Below are 24,543 nucleotides of genomic sequence, written 5' to 3'. Positions count from 1 at the left end.
TTTGGAGTTTATTTAGTAAACAGGACACAGAATTGTTTGAACATGTGCACTTAGTAATAGAGAAAGACAGAAATATTTATTCCTCTCGATCCGAGTGGTTTTGAGTTTTCTGACATTTTTTTCATTCTATGTTATGTTAGAACCCCTCCCTTTCCAAACTGAGTGAAAAGATAAAAAGATGGATGGCATACCGTTGCCCCTCTGAGAGAAAGCCTTGGATCTGAAAAGCTTATGGTTTAAATTCCTGATGGACATTTCAGATGCATAAATACAAAATGCTTTATATTATATGTTATATATGTTACAATGTGTCCCGAAGTCATAGTTTTCTTTCAAAAGCAAAATATTTCCAGACTAAACTATGAGAGCATATGGTTTGTAATCATTATAAATGCAACAAGTACCTAGTCCTTAGCTAAAAGTTTCCGTTTCTTCTCTTTCTCTTTTGAAGTCTATTGATCCCGGCCAGCAGTTCACATGGGAACACTCTAATCTCGAAGTAAACAAACCAAAGAATAGATATGCGAATGTAATTGCATATGACCATTCTCGTGTTCTACTCTCAGCAATAGAAGGTAAGGAGACCTTTAAACTTAAACTAATTAAATCCTAAAATCCAGTATAATTTTACCTCCTGATACCTTTGTATAGTAATATAATGAAGTATTAATTGAAGTACTTCCAGTAAATTCCTATAATGACAATCCTTTTCTGATGTTCATCCTCAGTAATTCATTATGAAAATTCACTAAAACTGACACAGGGTCACATATAACACTGAATGCATCAGTCCCTGTGTGTATACCAACATGTTATCTAAAATAAATTATCACAGCTGTTTACTTACACCAATTCTACAAAGCAAATATAGCAGTAACCATGCACGAATCGATGGTTTTGTCAATTAATGACATTATCAACATATGTGATTATTGAGTTTCAGTTGCCAAATCCTTAATGTGGGGGAAAAAAATCAGTTCAACTTTCTGTTCTCAGAGAGAAGTTTGAGAACTCTGTATTAAAACATTTTTTTTCTTGACCATTTACAATCCGAATGTTAAACAAGAATATTTAAACAAATGCCCATATGCAGACATTGTTAGAACCTCAGTATGTCACTGCCAAAAGATTGGCAGAGGGCTATAATGAGAGCTCTTCATTTTATCTTTCTTTGTCAAAAAGCTTTTCAAAAAGTTGAACGTTTTAGAGTTTTAGCTAAAGCAAACTGTCCAAGGTGATCAGCCCTGGGTACTGTGTCTGTTTTACCAAGTGCTAAAGCAACAGGAAGCACTGGTTCTCACTCAGAGGATTTATTTTCTTACCAGTTCTGCCTTACCATTAACCTGCTTCCTGGGATGAAGACAGATTTTCAGTTTCTTCTCTTTGTTGACAGTCAGGTATTAAAGATGGCCAGAATGTAATCAATTATATATTTAAGTGAAAAAATTTAAATGAAAATAAAGTTTGCCTTTAGTAACTCTGACACGACTTGCGTATGATACATAAGATATAGGGAACTGTATTCAAAGTCATAATTATTTCATTCCTAACATGCTACAATTTAAACTGCAAGGTGTTTTAATTTACAGTTATAAACGGCTTCTTACCTTTGGCTACTCCAGACCTGAAGATACTGGATACAGGAGGGACAATATGTATAGGTGTAATCCATTTTAATATTATCTGCTTGGTGAAGAAAAAGGCAATTCCACTGATTGAAGTTTAGATCTTCCCTTATTTATTGCAGCTGCATACTGTAGGCTTTGATAACACAGATAAGAACTTCTCAAATGTATTAGAAAATTTAAATGATTGCCTTGAAGAATTTGCATATGATAATCTGCTTATGTTTCTTCCACCTCTGCAGCTCATATAGCAGTTCTGACAAGATTGTTTGTAACATCACTTACAATTTTTCACATTGCCTTGTAGAATAATATAGCTGTGCAGGAACCTGCTGCTACCTGGTACCAAGAAACTACTTGTCTTAACACGAGAGGAGGTGCTTTAATTAGCGTTATATGTGATGTCATTAAAGAAAAATATTCCTTTCTATGTAACTGGGCCAGAGAAGGAACTAAGTATGTGGTCAGGAAAGGCCAAGAACACCAATTAAACAGCTGTTCTGAATTATGTAAAGTTCTTTGGAACAAAATTTTTAACACAGAAATAAGTCTATTTGACAGAAGACTCGAGATTTTCACAGGATTTTATATGGAAAAAACATTGTGTAATGGGGGAAAGAAGAAGAGGAAAAATACAATTGCAAATAAATGTATTTGTTAATTTATAAGTCAGATATCTGGGCTTGCTTAAAAAATTCTGCCAGGTTCCCCTTCACGTAAATGTCCCATGAGATTTGGTTCCCTTAAAGAAAATGAACATATTCAGAAAATAGGAAGAAAATTTAAGAGACAAAACAGAAAACATTAGTCAAAGTAATTAAAAATACCTAATTACATAGTACATTAGGCCATGTTTTAAAATAATAGATGGTAAAAATATTAAAAAAATCTACATTGTACCTGTAGGAAAGAACCAAGTATTTTCAGGAGCAGGGACAGCATACAGTTAAACTGTAATGTTTAATTCCCTTTTTAAGTAAGAAATACCACTATGAGGTTAAAATGTCTAAATCTGTAATAGTCAGTGACTCTAAACAAAGAAGAATGTTATAAACCTTTGAAATATCAATGTTGGAAGTAAAACCACAAATGGGATTTTGACCCATGTGGTGATTTGCATAATTTTAAGTATATTCTTAGTCTTCAGTTTATGGTGCAAAAAGCAACATAAACCAAATATTAAATGCCTTTTTTATGCTATGATGATTTGTCTGGGAAACAGTAATAAATTAGTATTTAATTGTCCTTTTAAATTTTTTCCTACTAGGTTTTTATATGATTGCCTTTCTGAAATTCTTTGTGTGTACCTTCCTAAGTTTAATTCATTGGTCTTAGCATCTGGTAATAAGTGCTTCTCTTTCAACTTCTAAGTAAATATTCCTGCAGTGAAAATATGCAGTTTGCCTAGCATCTTAGTTGACAGCTGCATTTGTTTTCATGCTACCAGGGAAACCAATACTTTAAATATTGTTTAAAAAAAATAAAATTCCATTACCTAAGTTACTATACGAGATGATCAGGACCTAAATTTGGACCATATTACATTTCGTTACAACTGTATGGAGAATATTTGGTTGGATTTCAGATATAGGCCTTATCTGCAATTCTTTGGTGGCCGTAGGAAGACTAATATTATCAGTGAGGTTTGAATAATAAACATGATCTTTCTAAGATGAAGAGCTCCATTCTACACCAAAACACTTGATCCTTGCTTAAGAGTAAATATATATGAAAAAGAAACCAAGCACCTGCCAAACTGTAATCCTTCACTGATGGCCACTTTGCTTCTTGATGGTGTTGCACAAATATGGAATACTGTAATTGCTACTCTCGAATGGGTCACAAGGCTGGTTTTATTCAGTTGCCTACCTTTGACTGTAGCCACTATGAAGAGATTCCTAGAAAGTCTTAAGAAGTAGAGATTTGAAATTAATTCTTTTCACCCATTGATAACATCAAGTTGTTAAAAATTGCATTAGCCCTGAAACACAAGGCTTAGTAATGCTTTCAAAATGTTTATTTTGGTACCTTTTATAACTCTTATTAAGTGTGTTCAAACCTGGTTTTGAATGCCTGCTACGTTCTTGGCCTCTGTAATTGCATATAACATGAAGTTCCTCCACATGATTGCTCACTTTGCAAGAATAATTTTTTAGATTATTAAACTCACTACTGGTTAAATTTTATTACATTAAGTGTCCCTTTGAAAGGAAAACTCAAATTAGTTGTAGTAATTTGAATTTCTACCTGAAAAAAATATTACTTTGCAAAATTTTTTTCCTGTGTTCTTGAAATCTCATCACTCATGTTGTGCTGTCTTTGGATGTGTCTGAGAGGACATTTGGAATTTTACAGTATACTGAAAGAACATTATAACATAGTGAAGTTTATTGTATGCATCTAAATGGATTTGAGGGCAGAATTTACTGATTAAAAGAGAAATAGATAAGTCAAAGTAGGTAGGTCTGTGATCTTAAACCTGTATGGAGTAAATAAAATACTGGGGAAAAAATGATTAAACATTCTGCATTTTAAAAAGTCTTGCCAGTTCTTTTAGGAGCCATCCAAGACTAGAAGTCTGCCGTATGTGTCATGGATTTGTGTAACACTGATGATGAAAAAAAATTTGAAAAATAATATCTATCATATTTCAGCAGTGTAATTTTTGTTTGATGGGAAATTTAGTGGCTTTAAAAATGCTCCTACAGCCAAAATGTAATATAAATGTAACATAAATGGTCAAGAAAGAAAAAGGCAAGAAACTGCCAATATTCTTATATTGTCTGATTGCCAGTTATTGATAAATTATCAGCAAGTGTGTAGGCCATCATCTTAAGATTTAGAAAGTATTCCAGTCAATATAGATTCTTGAACATCTGTTGAACATTCATGGACTGTACAAATTATTTATGCTCTCTCACATTGCATTTGTGTTGCATTCTGCTAATAATATACAATTACAAACTTAAAGTAATTGTATGCCCCTTCTCCCTGCGAGTCTCGAGTAGCTTAGAAGCAATAAAAGTATTTCAGTGGTAAGGTAACAGGGTACAGAAAGATCAGGGAAGTAAAATTCATGGTGTAGAAATCCCTATGAAGTAGACTTCATAGAGTAGACTTCATGATGACTGTCTCAACAACAATGCTGAGACAAGTTGTAGGGGTATGATAATTTTGGCCTATGGATCTTCGTAAGCTGTTATAGTTGTGACTTAACAACAAATATGGTGTCGTTCTTGATACCCTTGAAATCATCTCAGAACAATTCTGACTTTTTCCTCTATATGTGCCCACACTATGCATTGGGGAAGGCTTTGGGAAAATATCTAGTGGCTTTGTTCTTGAATGGGTAACGAAGATTTGGCACCTCACAGTTTACTGTGCACATTTATACTGAAACTGGTTTTTTGCAGCAATTATCATAGAATCATAGAATGGTTTGGGTTGGACAAGACCTTAAAGATCATCTAGTTCCAACCCCACTGCCATGGGCAGGGACACCTCCCACTAGACCAGGTTACTGAAAGCCCCGTCTAACCTAGCCTTGAACACTTCCAGGGATTATCAAATAATTGATTATTATTGAATTGTCAAACTCACCAGCACTCATTAGCCCTTTTAGTGCATCATTTAAAGGTATAAATTAATATTTCTATCAAAAAAAAAAGACTCCTTTGATAGTTAACTTCGATGTTACTCAGTCTTAAAGAGATGAAGAATCACCGAATCAAGTTTCAGACAGCTGTAATGTAGTCACAGTATGATGACTTCATGTTGGATTTCAACTTCACTATCATGCAACATACTGCTATCTCAATATATTGTGTCCATTGGGCTGGCACAATGCTATTATCTCTTTCTCTGAGGAACTGCACTGAACAATCCATTTACTTTCATTTTTTACTCTTTATTAATACTAGCCAACTATTAAAATAAAACAAAACAAATCCAAGCCTCCTTTTTCTTGACAGACCTCCTCCTGTTTCCTAGCCTGTTTTTCTGCTACTCACATTCCAAGTTTCTTCTCTTACCTGCAGATCTTCTACAGCTGCTAGTTCTTAGTTTCCATCCCTAGATTTCACCTTTTTCATTTTTTTCTCACCTTTTTTTTCTTTCAACTATTTGTCTTCTGTCCTCTACACAAGCCCTTTCTTTGTCCTGCTTAATTCTGTGTCTTCTGCCCACCCTTTTTTTGGTATTGCCTTCTTTCCATAATTCTCTATAATTCAACATTTCACTTTGAGGCTCCGTATCTGTCATCCTTTCCCTCTTCACCAGGCTCTCCTAGTCCTAATAGTTCATCCACAATCCAGCAATCTATAGGTTTTCTTTTTGTGTCATTTCTTTTTCCGTCTTACCTTATGTTGTCAGGATGATACGTAGTGAAATCTCCTCAGTCTTTGTAAATAGTTTTCGTTTTACCCATATTCATTACTACAGTATCTTCATTAGTCTTGTGCTGCTTCATTTTTCAGTCCAGATTTGTGCTTAGACCATTTGAATTTGATAATCTCCTTAATTATATAGATTTTATGTTACAAAAACTTCCACATAAACAGTTGTTACTGGCACCTAGTAACTGCCTTAGTTGATTTTTGCTCTGACATAGTTCAAAACATCAGTCGTTGATTTAAACCAACAGTACAGCTTCATCAGCATTTTGCGTTCATCATTGCATTTTTCCAACTTGTCTACAAGCATGACAGAATTTAATCCTACTACTTCACACTCTTTTTATGACTAACAGCACATCTCTTAGGGAAGCAGCACAGAAACAAAGGTTTATGGTTCAATTTGTTTCAAACAGAAAGGCGGTTCTGTACTTAGCCTTTGTAAAGGCTTGAAATAATTTCATGAATTGATTTCAATTTGTGAATAAAATTTGAAGTCTAATTAAAGGTATTTAAGATTATAACTGTCTTCAGGAAATCAAGTGAATAATTCTGAAGTCTACGTTATTAGCCCTGTGGATCTGAGTCTACATTACAGCAAGCTGTACCGTAATCTCAGTTCATAAGTACAGCATAAATCAGAAGCTATAGAGCTCATTTTTTTAAATCTTTTGCACTTTAATTGTGGCATTGTCTAATTTTGTGGCATTGTTCATTCACTCTTACTCTGTAAAATCTGGACAGCTTCGTTTTCTTGAGATATTTGAAAATGGGATGTCTTTTATGCTCAACTATTCATGTGATTCTTCCCTCGTTGTGCTCGATTCCTGTCTGGCAGAGTAAGGAGATTGCTGACTCTGGTCATTCGTCACCGTCGTTGAAAAGGCTACTAGAAAATAGTTATGGTAGAGTTACGGCCTGGAAGCTTAGTCTTTAGATGACTTTTTGCGCAGAAACTGTGTCTCTGCCTTCGTGAAACTTGTAAAAGTCAGGTTATACTGTGCGGATTACCTTAAATTTGCACTTCAGATCTGCCATCCTAAATCTGCAGTAAACCCCACTGATGCCAATAGACTTAGTTAAGGTTAATATCAATATTACTGAAGACAGAATTTGGTTTCTTTGCCCCCTTCTTGACCCATGTTTTTATAGAACAACTGACCTCTCTTTAACTGTTAAACCCAAATTTAAGTAATGATGGCAATGGCTGCTGTGCTTGTGGGTATGTTGCCTTCAAGCTATGGCAGCTAACAAAGGTATGCAGGATTTCATTGTACTGCAGTCAAACTATTTGTCATTTGATTGTTTTTGCACTATTAGACTTGACAGAGAATTGTTCAGCTTTCTCAGCTCAGAATGAGGTTATGGCCAGAAAAGTCATTGCATAAAGTATAATTTTAATATTTAGATTTATTTTCCCATGATAATTGTTTCTGCTTGGTCAGTGTAGATATTTAGAGGTGTTCAGGTTTTGTATATGTTATTTTTAAACTGCACACACTTCATTAGGCCTTTTATGATAAGGCATCTTCCCTAGAGGGCTTTAAGTTTGGGCGTTGTGGGGACATAGGTGATGAAGCAAAAACTGGTGTGGCAAAGTGTGAGATAGAAAGTGAGAAAAGGAAAATGGTATTACAGAATACAAAAGGATTTTGGAACAAGATGTGAAACTGAGGTCATGCATGAAAACAGTGATGAAAAGAGACTCTGTGAGAAATAGACATGATACTTGAAGGAACTATGAGAATGGACGGAGAACAAAGAAAACACCTAATGGATACTGTGGGTGAAAGAACCAATGGAGCTTAGCATTGTGAATCCTATTGTCCTCTTGATCGCAGTAGAGACATAACCCTATAGAGCACTGTATTCTACTAGAGATAAACCCTTGATGAAAATCTTGTCACAGTGCAAAGTGTTGGAGCAGCACCTAGTTTTTCCTAAAACAGCTTTAGTGAAGTTACTGGCAGTTGCTCAGGTCCTGTGGTAAATGGACCTTCCTGTCCATGTCCCAGCAACATCCTTTTCATGCTCCATGAGGCTGAGTTGCCTTCTAAAAGGATTTTTCTGGCTAAAGAACATACAGAATTTTTTGTGTCCTCTAAGGCACAAAGGCATTAAAGGCAAGTGGAGAAATAGAATGGAAATTTCCACTTCTTTCCACTAGCTGGGAAGAAATCCTCTTCGTACTGATAACAATATCAGTAATTGTTAATCTTAATTCTTCCTTACTTGCATCTGTGATCAAAGAAGAATAATCTGAAAGCTTCTAATTTAAAGAATTAGAATTTATTTAATTTAGAAGTTACTTCTTTTAATATGATTTATCAATAAATTTAATACAAGTTAGGAAGTAGAGTACTTGCAATTTTAGATATTCTGTATTTTTTTACATCAGATACTAGGATTGGCTGCTAAGATTTCTAAAGATAATTCTTTAGTGCACAGTTTGCAATACTTCTCATGCTTAATTTTCACGCTGAGTTTGTGCAGTATCAGCTCCAGAGGACAGCTTTCCCAGAAGATCATTTAACCACTTTACAAAGTGTTGTTTTTCTTTTTCATTTTTTCCTCAGGCTTTTATTTATAACATATGCTTCAAAGTATGATACCAGGCATCATAATATAATTCTAATTTATGCAGCAAACATTTCTTGCCAGCTTTCTCAGTTCCTTTGGTAATAATACCCAGTTGGTGTAGATTTCTCCTGTTGGCTTCATTTTTCTTTCTCATCTGTTTTGTGCAAAAACATTTTATTATCTTGATAAAGGAGGAAAATACGGCATTGTGCCTAGCAGTTGTATTTTCTAAGTCATTAATTCCAAAATCCACAATGAGAAGTGTCATGTAAAAAAGTTTCAAGTCTACAAGAGTGAGTCTTTTGAACTCCAATATTTGCCTTTCATGGAGGGAAATCATGCTTTTTAGCAATAGACTATGAAGGTTTCAAAGGTTTTTAATTTTGTTTTACTTTTCTCCCAGAAGATACTTTCAAGCAGTTCTAATGATAGTGAGCCAGTCTTCCTGTGTCCATCCATGCATCTTGCATGAGGAGTGAAATATTTTGTCAGATTTTTCCTTTAATTATATAGAAAGTCAAATCAAATTTAAATTCGTGATTAAATGTAATTTGAACATATAAAACAAGAAAATCTATTAAGCTTTCTTGGGCGTAAAGACAAAATTTTATGCCAGACTACAGCTGCAGTAACCCATAATCTCAATCATTTCACGATTATATTGGCTTTTAATTAGTGTCACAGTTAATCAGTGGGTTTATTCATTGCTAAGTAAGTAGTGGCATGTAACACTAAGCTTACCCAGAATGACTGTAGAAACTCTTGAAATTGTAGCTAAAAACAAACAAACAAACAAAAAAGTGCTAAAGTCATACCTCTACTTTCCATTCAAATTTAAATTATTTTGGAAGATGTTTTCAGATGTATGCCACTTGATCGTCAGGAAAGACAGGAGTGTGCAGCCGCAATAATTACTGGTTTGGGATCACCAGCAGGAGATAAGACATCAGGATAGATTTGGAGGTTCAGTTTCTGACAGAAAGCTTGGGAAACATTTCATTAAAGATATTTGATAATTTAATGTGTTTCATAGCCAAAGAAATTAAACTCTATTGCTTTGTGGAGTGAAAATAGCCACAGCTTTAGAATAAGCCAGGGAGCTTGGATCACCTTGACTGTTTTTTGAAACAGTTTGTGAAACCTGCATCATACCCTGAGGCTGTAGACTTGATCATGGCAGATTGGCTGTGTAAGCAAAAATCATTCATTGCTGCTCAAAGAAGTAATTTCTGTTAATTACTTTAACAAACCTTTTGTATCATTTTGTTAAGATACACAGTTCTGTATTTCAGCTAACTCTTCTGGGGAATAATTCGATGTTCAACACTGCACTAGTATGGGAAATACTGCTTTGCCATCACCCCAGCACTGAGATCTCACATGAGTATCTTTTCTTTCTCAAGTCATCAGTTAAAAAAACAGCAGTGACATTGAAACTAGTGCCTGCCATGCTTTGTCTTCCAACATGCACATAGTCAGACTTAAAAGCTGGACACTGCACTGCTGAATACAGGAGGGATGGGACTGAGACCTGTATGTCCATATTTTCCCCTTTCTGTGAGTATGGCTGCCTTATTAGCCCAGACTAGTAACATGATCTTCACTACAGCCGCTACTTCTCCTCAGCTTTGGCAGGTGGCATGTTATGGTCCAGCTCTCAGTACAGACATGGCACTGCACACTCTCAGTTAAATACATTCCAGTTAGGAGCTGACTAGCTCCTATGTGGCTCAAAGCATGGACATGTGTCTGGTAGACACACCCAAAGTCGTCCCCCTGTAGGTCTTGTCCAAAATACCTGAGCCTTGAGCAATTGACAGTGTAGGTCCAATGTGCCCATAGGTCTTGGATTCCCTCCTCTTTTCATGTATTTAATTTTTATTCAGACTAACAGAGGTCTTTATTTCATGCATGCACCATATAGCAGATTCCACTGTTTCTTAAATGTGCTTTGTTAAAATAAAGCTCATAGTTAGCTTCCCATTTAATGGGAAAAGTGAATGTAGCAGTAATATTAATAGTCTGACAACATTAACCCTTTTTCTATATTTAGAAGAGATGCAATGAGCTCAATGAGAGTGTTAAATGGAACGCACTCAGGGCATCTGATGGAGAGGCTTCCCTGTCTGGCCCAGGCGGAGGCTGCCATACTGGCAGGTGACTGCAAGCAATGTCAGATCAACTTATAAATGCTGATGTTTCCACTACCACGTCTCTCCATCCGCTACAGATTTTCAGGCTTCTTTTGTACTTCCTTTTTAGACTGTGTCCTTTGTTTCAAAGAAATGGTTATTCCCAGAAAGCCCATAATACCCCTCGGCTCCACAAATGGCATACACTCACTTGCAAGTACCCATGTACTACTGGGCACGCAGCAAGCTAAGATTCACCGATGCAGCTGTGTCACAGGGGTTTTTTAGCCCTTGTACAATAGAACAGCACAGAAATGCTGCCGCATGTTTTCACACTTCTTTCTTTGCAGGCATACCGGGCAGTGACTATATCAATGCCAACTACATAGATGGATACAGAAAGCAGAATGCTTATATAGCAACGCAAGGGGCATTGCCAGAAACCTTCGGTGACTTCTGGAGAATGATGTGGGAGCAACGGGGTGCAACAGTCGTCATGATGACAAAACTAGAGGAGAGGTCCAGGGTAAGGAAAGCATATAAAATGTTAATAATATTGTACCAGAGTAATCGCTTACATAAGATTTTTGCTTCTTCCACGTATGTTGGTCTGCCTGCTGTATATGCACAAGAACTGATTTTTTCTAGTCTGCCACCAATTAAAAGTGTCTGTTCTCTGAAAATCACTTATAGAGGAAATGTTAATTCCACTGTGAAAATACCAAGTCACACCACTTATTTTGTAGGTTTTTTGGTACTCTGAAAAACTTGAAATCTCTTGATCCACAATGTTGTTCTGTTGTTTGTTTTTTTTTTCTTTTTCAATCATACTGGAAATAGTAGGAGGTGATTGAAAATATTACTTCCTCAAGCATATCAAGCATATTAAGCATATGATTGTATCATCCTATTAGAGTTAATATATGTCAACAGCATTCAATTTCCAGTTTTATGTGGTATAGATCAAACATTATTTAAGATCAGTGAGGATTTGGATTTGCTTAAGAAACATAAAACTGTTCTTTTTTAGCAGATGCTGCGTGCTAGAAAAGCTCCACAACAGCATATGCAGTAATAGAATACAAATTTACCTGTGATATTTCAAATTCCATTTTATAGGGCAAAGTAAAATTAGGAAAGTGAAGGACTAAAACATAAGGATATTATTCTAGTAATAGAAGTGTTATAGTAAAAGTTGTGCTGTATGTGAAGGGAAATCAAAAGTAATACTTTTTTGATATATACTAAGGAAAGTGATGGAAAGAGTGGCAACACACCACTGTATGTTGCATGAAGATTTACTAGCAGGTCTGTATTTGATGGTGTTCATCGATTCTAATGGTGGATGGTTTGGGAGCGGGGGCGGGGAGTGAAAGGAAGAAAACATAAGAAGAGAAAGATGGTGAGAAAAAGAAAAGGGAAAAACCCTTCTCCAAAGGGTTTTTCTGGCCAATCAGAAAAAGGAGTATCCAGCCCTCGGCACCCTCTCCACTAGAGCAGGTGGTTCCCTGTTTGTACTTTTCCCACAGTAACTCTGTATTTTATGTCAAGACATTTTCCCCATAGGTTGTTCCTGCGTATGGTGCTGTTATTGTTGCTGGGAGCACCTGTTGACTGGGAAGGTGCTACACGGCTGGTTCACTGCTGAGCTTTCTGCAAACCCATTAATGAGTCCTGTAGTGTAAACCAGAAGTTACAACCAAATGTAGAAATCAGGAAAGGGGAGAAAGAAGGGGTGATGCTAACACCAGTGGCAATTGCTTCCCTTGGGAACCTGCTGTAACAACAGTATCACGGTCTGCAAGTATAAATCCAGGAGATGAATAACAGGAAAAATACTGCCACAGGTGTTCTGGTGTACTGCCACTGGTGTCCTGGGAGCTTGTGTGAAAAGGTAGGAAGCTGCAAGTGGGAGGCAGGCTGCAGGATTGCAGGTGTAAGGCCCTTAGCAATACAAAGAGCTAAGGTACCTAAGGTGCTGTGCAACATATGTTAAAAAATGCCATCAATACAGAGGACCAAGAGCAGTTCAGAAAGGGACAACTAGGGAGAACTAGAAAGAGAGACTAGGGAAGAGGAGAGGAGATTTATCATCCAGAAAAGCTTTTAAATCAGTTAAAAGTATCTTATGGAGGTAACTGGATAATAAATGACATTTCAGTAACTCATGCATGAGCTCCATTTCAAAATGAAAATGTTTTTGCATGTGTAAGCTTGGAACAGGGGTGAACGCACCATAAAGCCTAAAGCTGTACTATGTTGGCATTGATGGTTTTTTCACATGCTTGGATACATATAATTACAATGATTACATAACTTGTTGAACTTCTTGGCAACAGTCATTACTTTCTGGAGGCTCACCAAGGTACATATACATATATTTATTGTTTTACTGTTTCATCACTTTTTAAAAATAGAGTAGATTTTTTGCAATTTGAGCATTGTAGAGCATTCTGGTTATAGAATCACTTTTTGCATGTAAATTCAACCTACTTTAACACCGTTGCCTGTACATACCCAATGGCAATTAGTACATAGCAGAGGGTAATTTTATCAGAAATTTTCATTTTATCTTGAGTCTACAGGCCTTGTCTAGTCTAGGCACTGACAGTTGTTTGGAATTAAGCAAATGAAATTTTGCCTATTTCTTCACTAATTACTTCTTATATAATAAGGTTTCTGCTAAATAGCATCAGTGCTAAGAAAAAAATCTGATCCTAATAAGCAGCCCATTGCAGAAGGTGTGCTTAAATACTTGAGAGTTTATCTTAATACTGCAGGCCACAGACAGCCACTGTCTAGAAAGATGTTTTGATGTAACTAAATGAAATTCTACTCATTCTCTCCAATAATTGCCTAGCAGAGTTTTAAGCTAACTCTAGCCTTTGCCGACTGCACCCTAAAAAACCACTGATCAGAATAGTAATCACCTCCAGAAGTGATTAGCATTCAGCAGCGATACATTCCCTGAGTGTAATGAGAGACCAGACAATCTAGTCAATGGATTGTCTGTGCATTCAAGGCTTCTGTTTGCGTGTTTTTTCTGCATATATTAGCTCATTCTGTGTTCGTCGGTCAAGTGAGTTTTATGCACTCAATGCAGAGCATTAGGGACCAGCTGTCCGGTACTTAATTCAGCTCCAATCTTAAAGAGTCCGCAACTCTGAGAATATGGCATACCAGTTACCTCTTTTAAGACAGTAACTACATGTAATGTAGTTAATCATATTGATGGTGAGGCAGCAGTGGGAATACCTATGTGGAAAAGGAATACGATGACAACATTTTATTGTTATTTTTTCTCATGCTATCATTTTTATATAGCATGTCCTTTTAGCAGGAGACCAAGTGAAATTTCAAACATGAAATATAAACACTTTTACATACCATTAGAGATTAAGATCTTCACTAATTTTGTTTCTTTTTCCTTTGATTCCTTTTTGATTGCTTTTGTGTCTTGGCAGCCTGATCATTATTCCTGCTGCAAGGCAAAATCATTTCTCTCTGGGACTTCATCTACTTTCCATCTCCATGTCGTCATTTCTGTTTAGCTTGCTTTTTTCATTATGTAGTCCTGCAGCTTGTTATCAGCCTTTTAACCTGGACTGCATAGATAAAGATGGGGATTTTAATTGCATCTGCAGAAACAAAGTTGGTTCATTAGCATGTGTTAGATGTCTGAGTAACTTCAGCTTTGAGAATGTACATATTTTACAGCTGAGTACATCAAATGAAGATGTTACAGTGAATTCATTATTCATTTGTTTGCCTAAAAGGAAGCTGCAGGAAAAGAGAAGCACTTTCACTTATAACCTTTCACACTTTGTTGGTTTTGTATGAAATGTCATCACCTGAATATCACTTGACCTAAACCAGACTAGAAAGTCAGTCCCATCATTCAGCTACCGTGGACATAATTTATATCAAAAAAAGATTATACACACTGGCAGTGCATGGAACAAAGTTGGTAGCATATTTTTCACATACATGAGTTTAATCTAAATGAAATAAAAGAACAATATTGAAGGTTGCAAATTAGAGGTTAGGAAAAGAAGTTGTGTGTTACACTAAGGAAGGCTTTAAAGCATGTAAAGCATTAATGTGTGATGCCTTTCTTCCCGATTCCTCTGTCTTCCCTCTGCCCCCAGGAGTGCAGATTTTTCCTTTTATTATGTTTTAGATCTTCTGAATTAATTGAATGTTCTGAGAACTCATGTGCTGTAGTGAATTATGTGAATAATCAGATGAAGACAGAGAATCCCACTTTATAGCAAACAATAATATTGCCTTAAACAGGAAACTTTTAGTCCTGTCTCCTGTTTCAGGGTAGGATACTGTTGTGAATCATTGACTTGAAAGAGAATTCAATCCTTTCCTTCTTTGCTGTATAGCTCCTTATTTTGAATACATGCATTATGTTGTTTTGGAGCTGATAGAAAATACTTACCTTCCTCCTTAACCTCATTGGCAATATTTTATATGTTGGGACCATAGAGCTTATGATTAGATCAATCAGGTCAAAGCTAAATGACAATATGGCAACCCTAGCAATTATTCAAATGTGAGCCAGATTATGAACTTCTATACTGATGATGAAGGCTTTAGTTTTCATACTGATACTATCAGCTTCATTCAAATTTGCTAATGACTAAGTGAATACATGAGGAAACTTCATTTGAGGTATTCTGTTAGCCTGATCCAGATGCTCATTTGACTGTCAGGAAGTCAATATCATCATCAGTATTATAAGCCAAGAATATATAAAAATATAAGCATAGAATAATCATCTTGGTTTGTCAAAGTTTAACATCTTGAATCCTGAGTTCTCACTGGAAAGGGGAAGGTAGAAAGAAATGCAGTAGAGAAGTCTTGTATCCTGTCTCAGATTTTGTTCACCAGTATTGAAATGGGTAGGACTATTTGCATGGGTCCTGTATCAGTTCCACATGAACACCTAAAGATAGTTAAAAATTCCTGGACTTAGCTTCTCTCAACTGGTCACTGATACCCGAGAGTCAGAAGAGCTGGCACTGTCCCAGGAAAAGCCAGACACACTTTTCCTGAGGTTACTGCAATACTAAATACGTACTTCTGTTGTTCCAAGTGCCATGCAACAGGTACAAATCTCCTCAAATTAGCACCCTCCATCTGAGTCTTTCAACTCATTCTTAGTAGATTTGTAGACTATCCCATGTGTTAGAGAAATGAAGATTGTGTGACAATAGATGAAGATGTGTGTGTTGAAGGTAGAATTGCAGTAAAATAATTGGGGGGGGGGGATGTTTTGTTTGGTGGGTTTGGGTTTTTGGGGTGGTTTTCTTTTTGTTTTAGTTTGGGGTTTTTTTGAAGGAGTGGGACATACCAAGTTAAATTAGGGAAGCTTTTTTTTCAGGTTCAAGTAGTACAAAAAAACAAAAAACATTTGAATAAGCACAGTGGAAAGCGTAATTCTACCTTAGGACTCTAGTGAGAATAGCTTTGAAACAAACCTGGCCACGAAAAGATTTCTCAATCTTGCTATAGGCACGTAAAACATAAAGACGGTTCTGGGAAGAACCCTAAATTCTTCTATTCCAAAAGCACAGATTGCTAACATTTTTAATGAATCTTCATTTGTTGATGGCAAAGTAGGCACTGATGTCTAACACAGCTGACCTCAGAGCTGAGACAAAGCAATAATATCTGCATGGCAGTAAATTATAAGCAAAGAAAACTAAGAACATTGTTTTCTTGTCTGTGTGAAATGCATGAAGATCTTTCAGAGAAACGCAGGCTGTCCAGCAGAGTTTTACGTGATCGTGATTAGTGTACATTTGTTGTTCAGGGCTTCAGCAGCAAATTTCAGATCTTTCCTCCTAAGTATGTTTTGACAGGTAATACTGGAGCTAATACCTGTCAAAATACTGGATCAAAACTAAGGGACAAGTCATTTTCACTAATATGAGTAGAGGAGTCATCAATACATGCACTTAACTATTCATTACAGATTATATCGATTTGGTCCCAAATGCACCTCTATTCTACTGTATTTAGACAAAATGTAATAGATTTATGCATAAAAGCTGCACTGGTGTATTGTATTTAGCAGCACAGGTATGTTTTGTTTGTTGTTTTTTTAATCATGAAATATGTATTTAAACATAGGAAAACTTAAATATAAAACTTTAGCTGCATTTTGCAACAACTAGAAAAATATGCATGTCTTTATCTGGTAAGAGGTGAATTAACATGTCTCCCAGCAGACATTTAGGAGATAAAAAGTGTTGCTGATGGCGTTCTTTCATACTGAATTGTCTTGTTTTAATAAAGAAGAATTAAATGTGCAGTTTTGGCATTGTTTGTTCCCTAATTTTAATGACAAACCAATAACTTCTGTATCAATAAAGTAATATCAGAATTTTATTTCAATTCTTCAGTACTCCCAGCATGCTAAGATATGAGTCAGAAGAAGAATGAATGAGAGAGCTGGCAAAAAAAAAAATTAAATTCCAAAGTCAAGTAGACCATGTGTTCACCAGATTTACAAAAATAAAAATAAAAATGTGTAGGTTTGTACTGTGTTTTTTTCACTGTAACAGAATGTGATGGCCACAGTCCAAGAATTCTTACACCATTGTATGGGCTGGAGCCACCAGCCACCAAGTCAGAATTGTAAAACTCAACCATATGGCTGTTCATTATGGCAGGATTTTCAAAGGTGCAAGGGCAAGGAAATGCTCAACTCTCACTGAGATGCAGTCAGTCATAGGTGCTTAATTCATGTAAGAATCTAATACTAGATGTATACTAACGTAGTATACAATAAATAAAGCTTAAAGTTTATTTTTCTTTTTTTTTTTCTCACCAATAAAGCTTAAAATTTCTTTTTCTAGGCACATTCCAGGTGGAAGTGCTGTGCCAAGGTGGTGCAGGTGAAACTTTGACTGTTATATCACCCAGTAAAACAGCTGTGGAAATGCCATGCTATAAGCAGGGTTAATTCTGTGTGAAGAGAAATGCTGTAATGCCACTACGTAGGCTGAAAGTGGTTTTGGCATGCCATGTCTGGTTATTTCGGCTTATACACATTTGGAGTTGAGGAAGTACAGAATGAATACCCCATATGAAAAGATGTTAGTAAATTTCAGACAATCTAGAAGAGAACAAAAATGATCAGGTGTTGGAGAAATGATGTATGGGGAAAGTCAGAAAGAATTGGATTTGTTTTATGTATAAGAGAATGAAGGAAAACACAATAGTCTTCCAGCATGTGAAAGACTGTTAAAAATTTCATGGCTAACAGCCATTTTCCCTTCCCGTGGGGCTCTAGGAGAAAGTAATAAACTTTGCACCAAAGGTGATTTATGTTTAACTGTTAAAGAACTTACAAAATATAATGTCACGAATGGAGCAAACTCTGCAGTCTCTTCCACTGTAAGCTTCTAAGAACTGTTTTTACCCCAGAGTCTTACCTGAAATGATATGGCAATATCTGCTACTACCACAAGTATTTTTCAAAGCAACTATCCATCTTTTTGTGTTATTATCCTATGTCCATAAATGAAGTGGTTTCTCTTAGCTGTTAGACTGATAATTTTCTCAAGAATACCATTTCCCTGGAGCAAGTGTATAGCAAGTGGTTTAGTCAAAACTGCATTGTAACTCTGTAACTGGACTTTTTTTGCTTAGTTCATTTGCTTTGTGCTTGAGATAAGACATACATTACTACCTCATATAAGTGTTCTCTTAAGACAGACAGAGAGAATATGCCACATATAGAGAATAGCCATTGAAATTTTGACTTGGAAGTTGTCTTTGCAAAATTAAAAATTTTGCATATCGGTTTTTAAAATGCAATGATTAGCTCATGTTTGGTTTAGCACTGCAACCTATTACTTCAGTGCAGGGAGGTCTTTGGGAGAGAGGGACAACAGGAAGAAACTGTCTCCCTTCTCTGCAGGGAGAACAGGTTGCCCAGAGAAGTGATAGATGCCCCATCCCTGGAAACATTCAAGGTCAGGCTGGATGGGACTCTGAGCAATCTGATGTAGTTGAAGATGTCCCTGCTCATTGCAGGAGGTTTGGACTAGATGACCTTTAAAGTCCCTTCCAACCCAAACTAAACTAAACTAAACTAAACTATTCTATTCTATTCTATTCTATTCTATTCTATTCTATTCTATTCTATTCTATTCTATTCTATTCTATTCTATTCTATTCTATTCTATTCTATTCTATTCTATTCTATTCTATTCTATTCTATTCTATTCTATTCTATTCTATTCTATTCTATATTCTTTGAAGGAATTTCAGGCTTGAAAATGTCAGTGAATGAATTTAGTATTGTTTAGTAAAAATAACCCCACATTTCCTTATTTAGCAGATTCTGGTGAAAGACTCAAGACCTCAAGACTTGAGTCTTTAGAAATAGGTCTGGAAAATTTAGGTTCTCTGGTGTCTCTGAAAGAGAATATTATGATTTACATTTTCCATCATTTACAAAGCTTTTCCTATATTCTAAGAAAGATAATGGATACAGCTGGCTACTGAAAGGCACATGTTGGTAATTGGTCTTTCTCGACCGAAAATGGTCTTTCTCGGTTGTATCACAGGAACTGTATGAAATACATTTATGAGATTAAGAATTTTATCCATGTCTTAAACTAGCAACAGAAAGCTCACCATGACTCAAAGTTCCATTCAAAAATCAAAATCCAAACTGAAACCTCTTAATATTCTCCAATTTACTGTTTCTCATTTTCATGCTGTTTCATCAATTCACTTCTGACTTTCAAGTGAGCTAAAATCATAAGAATAATAGAATTTTGTTGCTCTGATGTTTCACACTTTTGATTATTTTGTTTCACTGATTTCTTACGTAATATTCACATCAGATAGAAGAGATAGCTCTCTTGTATGGAGAATAGAAAATCTTCATTAGAGCACTTGAATAGGAAGCTGAATTTGTCAATATCTTCTTCATATTGTAATGCAATGTCTCATTCAGTGAAAGGATTATTCAGGCTGCACACAGTGATCAGCCTTGAGTACAGGAAGAAGATGAAGAAAAAAGTAGTCAGCCCAGGCACTTTTCCCATCAGTTCCATTCACATAAACCTTTTCAATACCTTTTTGGAAAATCTTGCTGTACTTAACTGTTTGACAGACATCCTTCAAAATGAATTCACTAAGACCCTGCCTTCCCTACTGTTAGGAAGAGTTCAAAAAGGGCATCTCACATTGATGCTAGCAATATAGTTTTGAACAGTCCTTGGCTTATATAGATGAAGATGAAAGACGAGATACAGAACACATTTCAAATATGCCCAAGATTCCTTTTAATATCTGTTTCCTTTTGTTTTAATAACTATACCACACTCTGTCATAAGGATCAGAATGGAAACAGTTTGGGGGTTATCTTTTTAATTATCAATTATCTTTCAGTATTAACTGTTAGCCTACTAATCATATCTCAGAAATTCAAAAAAGTAGATGTAATGAGGGTTGATTTGCAGACTTACTAGAGGACTAAAGTTTGTTATTAATTGGTTAGCCTGAAGTTCATTTACATTCGTTTATGTCTCCAAATCCTGTTTGGAACTTCTTTTCCAAGGCTATTGTAATTAAGAACTTAAACAGAATTATATTGTACTGCGTAAGTGCTTATTTTTCTACCTAGTTTTTAAACTCCAAGCACTTGGCTCAGATGAGCTTCAACAATCATAGAATCAAAGAATCATTTAGGTTGGAAAAGACCTTTAAGATCATCAAGTCCATCTGTAAACCTAACACTGCCAAGTCCACCAGTAAACCATGTCCCTAAGCACCACATCCACCCTTCTTTTAAATACTTCCAGGGATGGTGACTTAACCACTTCCCTGGGCAGCCTGTTCCAGGGCTTGACAACCCTTTCAGTGAAGAAATATTTCTTCATATCCATTCTAAACTTCCCCTAGCACAACTTGAGGCCATTTCCTCTCATCCTATAACTTGTTACCTGGGCAAAGAGACCAACACCCATCTCACCACAACCTCCTTTGAGGAAGTTGTAGAAAGCAATAAGGTCTCCCCTGAGCCCCCTGTTCTCAAGACTAAACATCAACATCTCTGCCTTTGTGTACTCACAGGGATGTGTCTACTGTAAATCATTATTAGAGACCTGTGCATAAAAAGGTTGGGTTTTTTCTGTAGTATAAAATGGATTCAAAGAACCAAAATTTCCAGAAGTGATTAATTGTTTTGGGAATATATTTGGTGAGACTTAGAAAGATCTGTCTACCTGGGACTGGGTGTTCAGTTCTTTCAGAATTTAGGATCCTATTCATTTCAGTGCCTCTTTGAAAGCAAAATCTAAAACTTCATACTGTTTTATTTTCAGCCTTATTTGTGAATAGTTTATATTTTTAATGTGTCATTTAGAGTTAAAACAAAGTGAATTAGAGACACTTGACCAAATCTTTTTCAAATAAGGCCTAAAAAATGTGTTTCTGTATATTGGGGCTTTTTCATTGTTGTTTTTATGTTTGGGTTTGGTTTTTTTTAAATGTCTTTGCGTTACAATCTCATGTACTGCTCTTGTGTCAGTGCCGATGGTCTTTAGACTCAAATCAGCCTAATCTTTAGGTGGCAAGGGATTGTTGCAAAAAGGAAAATGGCTTCAGAGTAACAAATGCTCTGAGACAGAACACTAGCTGTACTATCTAAGGCATTAAGCTAGCCTGATAGGGTTTGAAGCAGTTTCCATCACGAACAGCTGGCACTACCCTTTTTATTGCATAATTATTATTATCATTCAACTTTATTGTAGAGAGACTTTATTTTTAAAGGAAGACCATCTGAAAATATTAGACAGTTTTGTCTGAAAAAGACTATAATTACTAAGAGAACCAGGTCAAGAAGTTTGTTGCATACTGCTGTTATTTCCTATTCCACATTCAGCATAATTCATATGCTGTTATTATAGCAAGGAATGTACTATATGAATCTACCTATTACCAGTTTGTGCTCTCTTTCCTGATCTGCGTTTTGTCCTTATAATCTCAGATGACCTGTAACTGCTGCCTTGTGTTAAGAATCACCTGAAGGGGCTTTTCAGCCTCAGTGATGGAACTTTGTACTGGAAAATTATTTCTTTATCCTTGAATGTCAGGAATCTTTGTATTCATGTGTTCATAAGGAAATATGCTTCCTTCAGCCCTGTTGATGCATGACAGTGCCTTCTCTAGTGTCTGTGACTTGTTGAAGTGTGAATATCCACAAATATTCTTAGGAACTCTGTAGCTACTTAAACCCCTCAAGTCTGAAATGGCCTTAAGCTTCTAATTTTTAATGGAAAAGAAAGCATTTATATTTTCTTACAGCTTTGCTTTCAGTGAATGCTCATAGTTCCATGAAGAGCAATGATTCGCATGGTCTGAGTGAAAGAAATATAGAGAAAGAAAATGTGCGTATGTGTGAGGGACAGGTTAAGAGAATGTGCCTATCACTAGTTGTGTCTTCTAGCTATGTCTACTACTATGGTACTTAAAAGATTCATAATATATTTAGTAGTCTTTTGAGAACTGCTCTGATTTCAGATGTAGTGGTTTTGGCAGCGTGCAACCTATGATCATGAGATAGCAAAAGTAGTAGTAAAAGGTATGCCTGTCATTACTTGTAATTGAACTTCTCATCAAAAAACACTGTTTGAAATCACCAGTCAGTTGTTCGTGCTTATGTGTCTGTTTTGTTCATCTTGCTATCTTTAGTGACAGGCAAAAAAACATTAGAGAATTATTGGTGAAAGCAGTTTTCTGTAACCATGTACAGTTAGGAGCACAGAAAAGCTCTCATTGGGTGCAGGTGAATATAGTCTGCAGAGAAAAAGATCAACCCTTGGAACTGGGAGATGGGTTGGTAAGAGGAAGTTGAGGACTATGAAATTCATGAAAGCTATATTTCAAACTAACTCTGAAAATAAATAAATCTGTAATTTTATTTCTGAAGGAGGGCATATGTTATTATCACTGTACCTTACCACATTAAAGTTGTCTGTTTTCCAAACAACATGCACAAGTGAGGAAGAAATTGCCTTTACTACAGGGAAATTAAACACAGACCAAAGAGCTAAAGCAAAAACATATTTGGCAAAGAATTTTAAAATTGACTTGTGGACATTTAGTGTTAAATTTTGGATGACTTGAGGGGTTTGAGAATTTTTTTCTGAAAAGAAGTTAATACGTAGCCTCTGAAAAATAAACTTACTTTAAGTGCTGAAGACTAGGATCTTAATATAGGGTAAAATATTTAACAAGAACCCTGTCTCAGAAAGTACTGTCAATTAACTTATATTATTTGCTTCTCTGCTGCTGGTGAAGTCTGATAGAAAATTGTTCTGATCTCTTACAAAGATAAATTGGCCTCTAAATTGTTAGGAGTATTGGGACTGTAAGGTTTATGATCACAGAGCAAAAGGGTGTAAGAGGCAGGTAAGGGCACATCTCTGAAGGAGACCTCTTGTTCTGAGAAAAATCAAGAGGCAAAAGGAATAAAAGACGTAGTTCCATAAACTTATGTTTCATGTGCTCTTCCAGAAGGTCAAATCCACATCAAGCCAAAATCAGGTTTTCTTTCTAAAAATTTGATACATATTTTCATCAGCTTCTGCTTTCAAATAATACATATACTGGTCTACAAATCGTATTTATTTTTGAAATGTTAGTGTCTGCTGCTTCTGGCAGTAGTCCTCTGCATCAGCTAGCTCCCACAGAAAGTATTTTTGAAAAAACAGAAAATGATTGGAGTTTATGTTAGATAAAATAATAAATAAAATAAAAAAAAACCCTCAAACTAAAATCTGCACCTAAAAGAGCAAGTACATTTATTTTCTCCCAGCCTAACTGAAAAGGGACAATTTTCTACAGGCTTCTAAGTCTGAGTGTATGTTTAACATATACTGTAACATATAGTGTATATTACTATACAAAATAAAAATAAAACAAGTATTTTCTGTTGTTTACAAAGGTGCTGGTAACCTACTATGTTCTGAATTTCCATTTAATTTTTGTGTTGAACATTTATTTCTATTACATTTGGAAATTGTTTTTATAAAGCCTTTCTAGTGAGAAAGCTAGTTAATTTTTCAGGCATGCTTTCTGGAAGCTGGCACAGCTTCTATGAGCATGCAAATTATACGTGGGAACTGCAGAGTAAAGAGGAGAACTACATGTTTAGGCATGCAAAGGCATAGCCAGACATTTATTTCTTGTATTAATTTTATTAAAAGTGCATAAAGCATTCTACCATTTTTATTCATTTTTTTAAAAAATCATTCAAACCAAACAGGTTTTGTCCCAGGTTTACATTAAACCTGGAATTGCTAAGATTACAAGCAACAGCTATTATGTATCAATATTTTCCATGAAACAATACATGTCATTCTATGGGAATTAATAAATAATAAATAATAAACCACAACTTTTTTGTCTAAAATACAGATAAGTAATATAGGCACAAGTTACACTATGTCTATATTAATGATAAAGTAAAATTAGATTTACATAATTATATTGAAATAACTCAATTGAAAATATACCTTTCTGTCTGATTTGCAGAAGACAACAGTGGCTTCTTGTAGTATTTGGAATGTTGTAAATGAATCACCAATATTCATGAAGTACCTGCAATACTTAGTCTTTGAGTATTTCAGTAAATGGCACAAGGAAGTAATTACTTAATTCCTTTTCATATAATATTATACACTATTAATCTCATTTTTAAGACTGCAGTATCAATAAACATTTTTAGTTACTTCATTACAATTCCTTATCTATAAGTTAAGCTATCAATTCCTGTAA

General features: G+C 35.6%; 1 protein-coding gene across 24 annotated transcripts in view; it reads left to right on the top strand.

The window, feature by feature from the left end:
• Positions 1-24,543, top strand: part of PTPRD (protein tyrosine phosphatase receptor type D) — a 1,287,856-nt gene that overhangs the window by 1,221,361 nt on the left and 41,952 nt on the right. For all 24 annotated transcript variants that reach the window (XM_074569146.1, XM_074569145.1, XM_074569143.1 and 21 more), the window contains 2 exons: positions 452-575; positions 11,079-11,254. In XM_074569146.1, the coding sequence (XP_074425247.1) occupies positions 452-575; positions 11,079-11,254 (300 nt within the window). The remainder of the gene's footprint in view (positions 1-451; positions 576-11,078; positions 11,255-24,543) is intronic.

Source organism: Larus michahellis, chromosome Z (assembly GCF_964199755.1).
Source record: "Larus michahellis chromosome Z, bLarMic1.1, whole genome shotgun sequence".
Lineage (NCBI taxonomy): Eukaryota > Metazoa > Chordata > Aves > Charadriiformes > Laridae > Larus > Larus michahellis.
The sequence above is the reverse complement of the archived record's forward strand: the minus strand, read 5'-3'. Positions and strand labels throughout refer to the sequence as shown.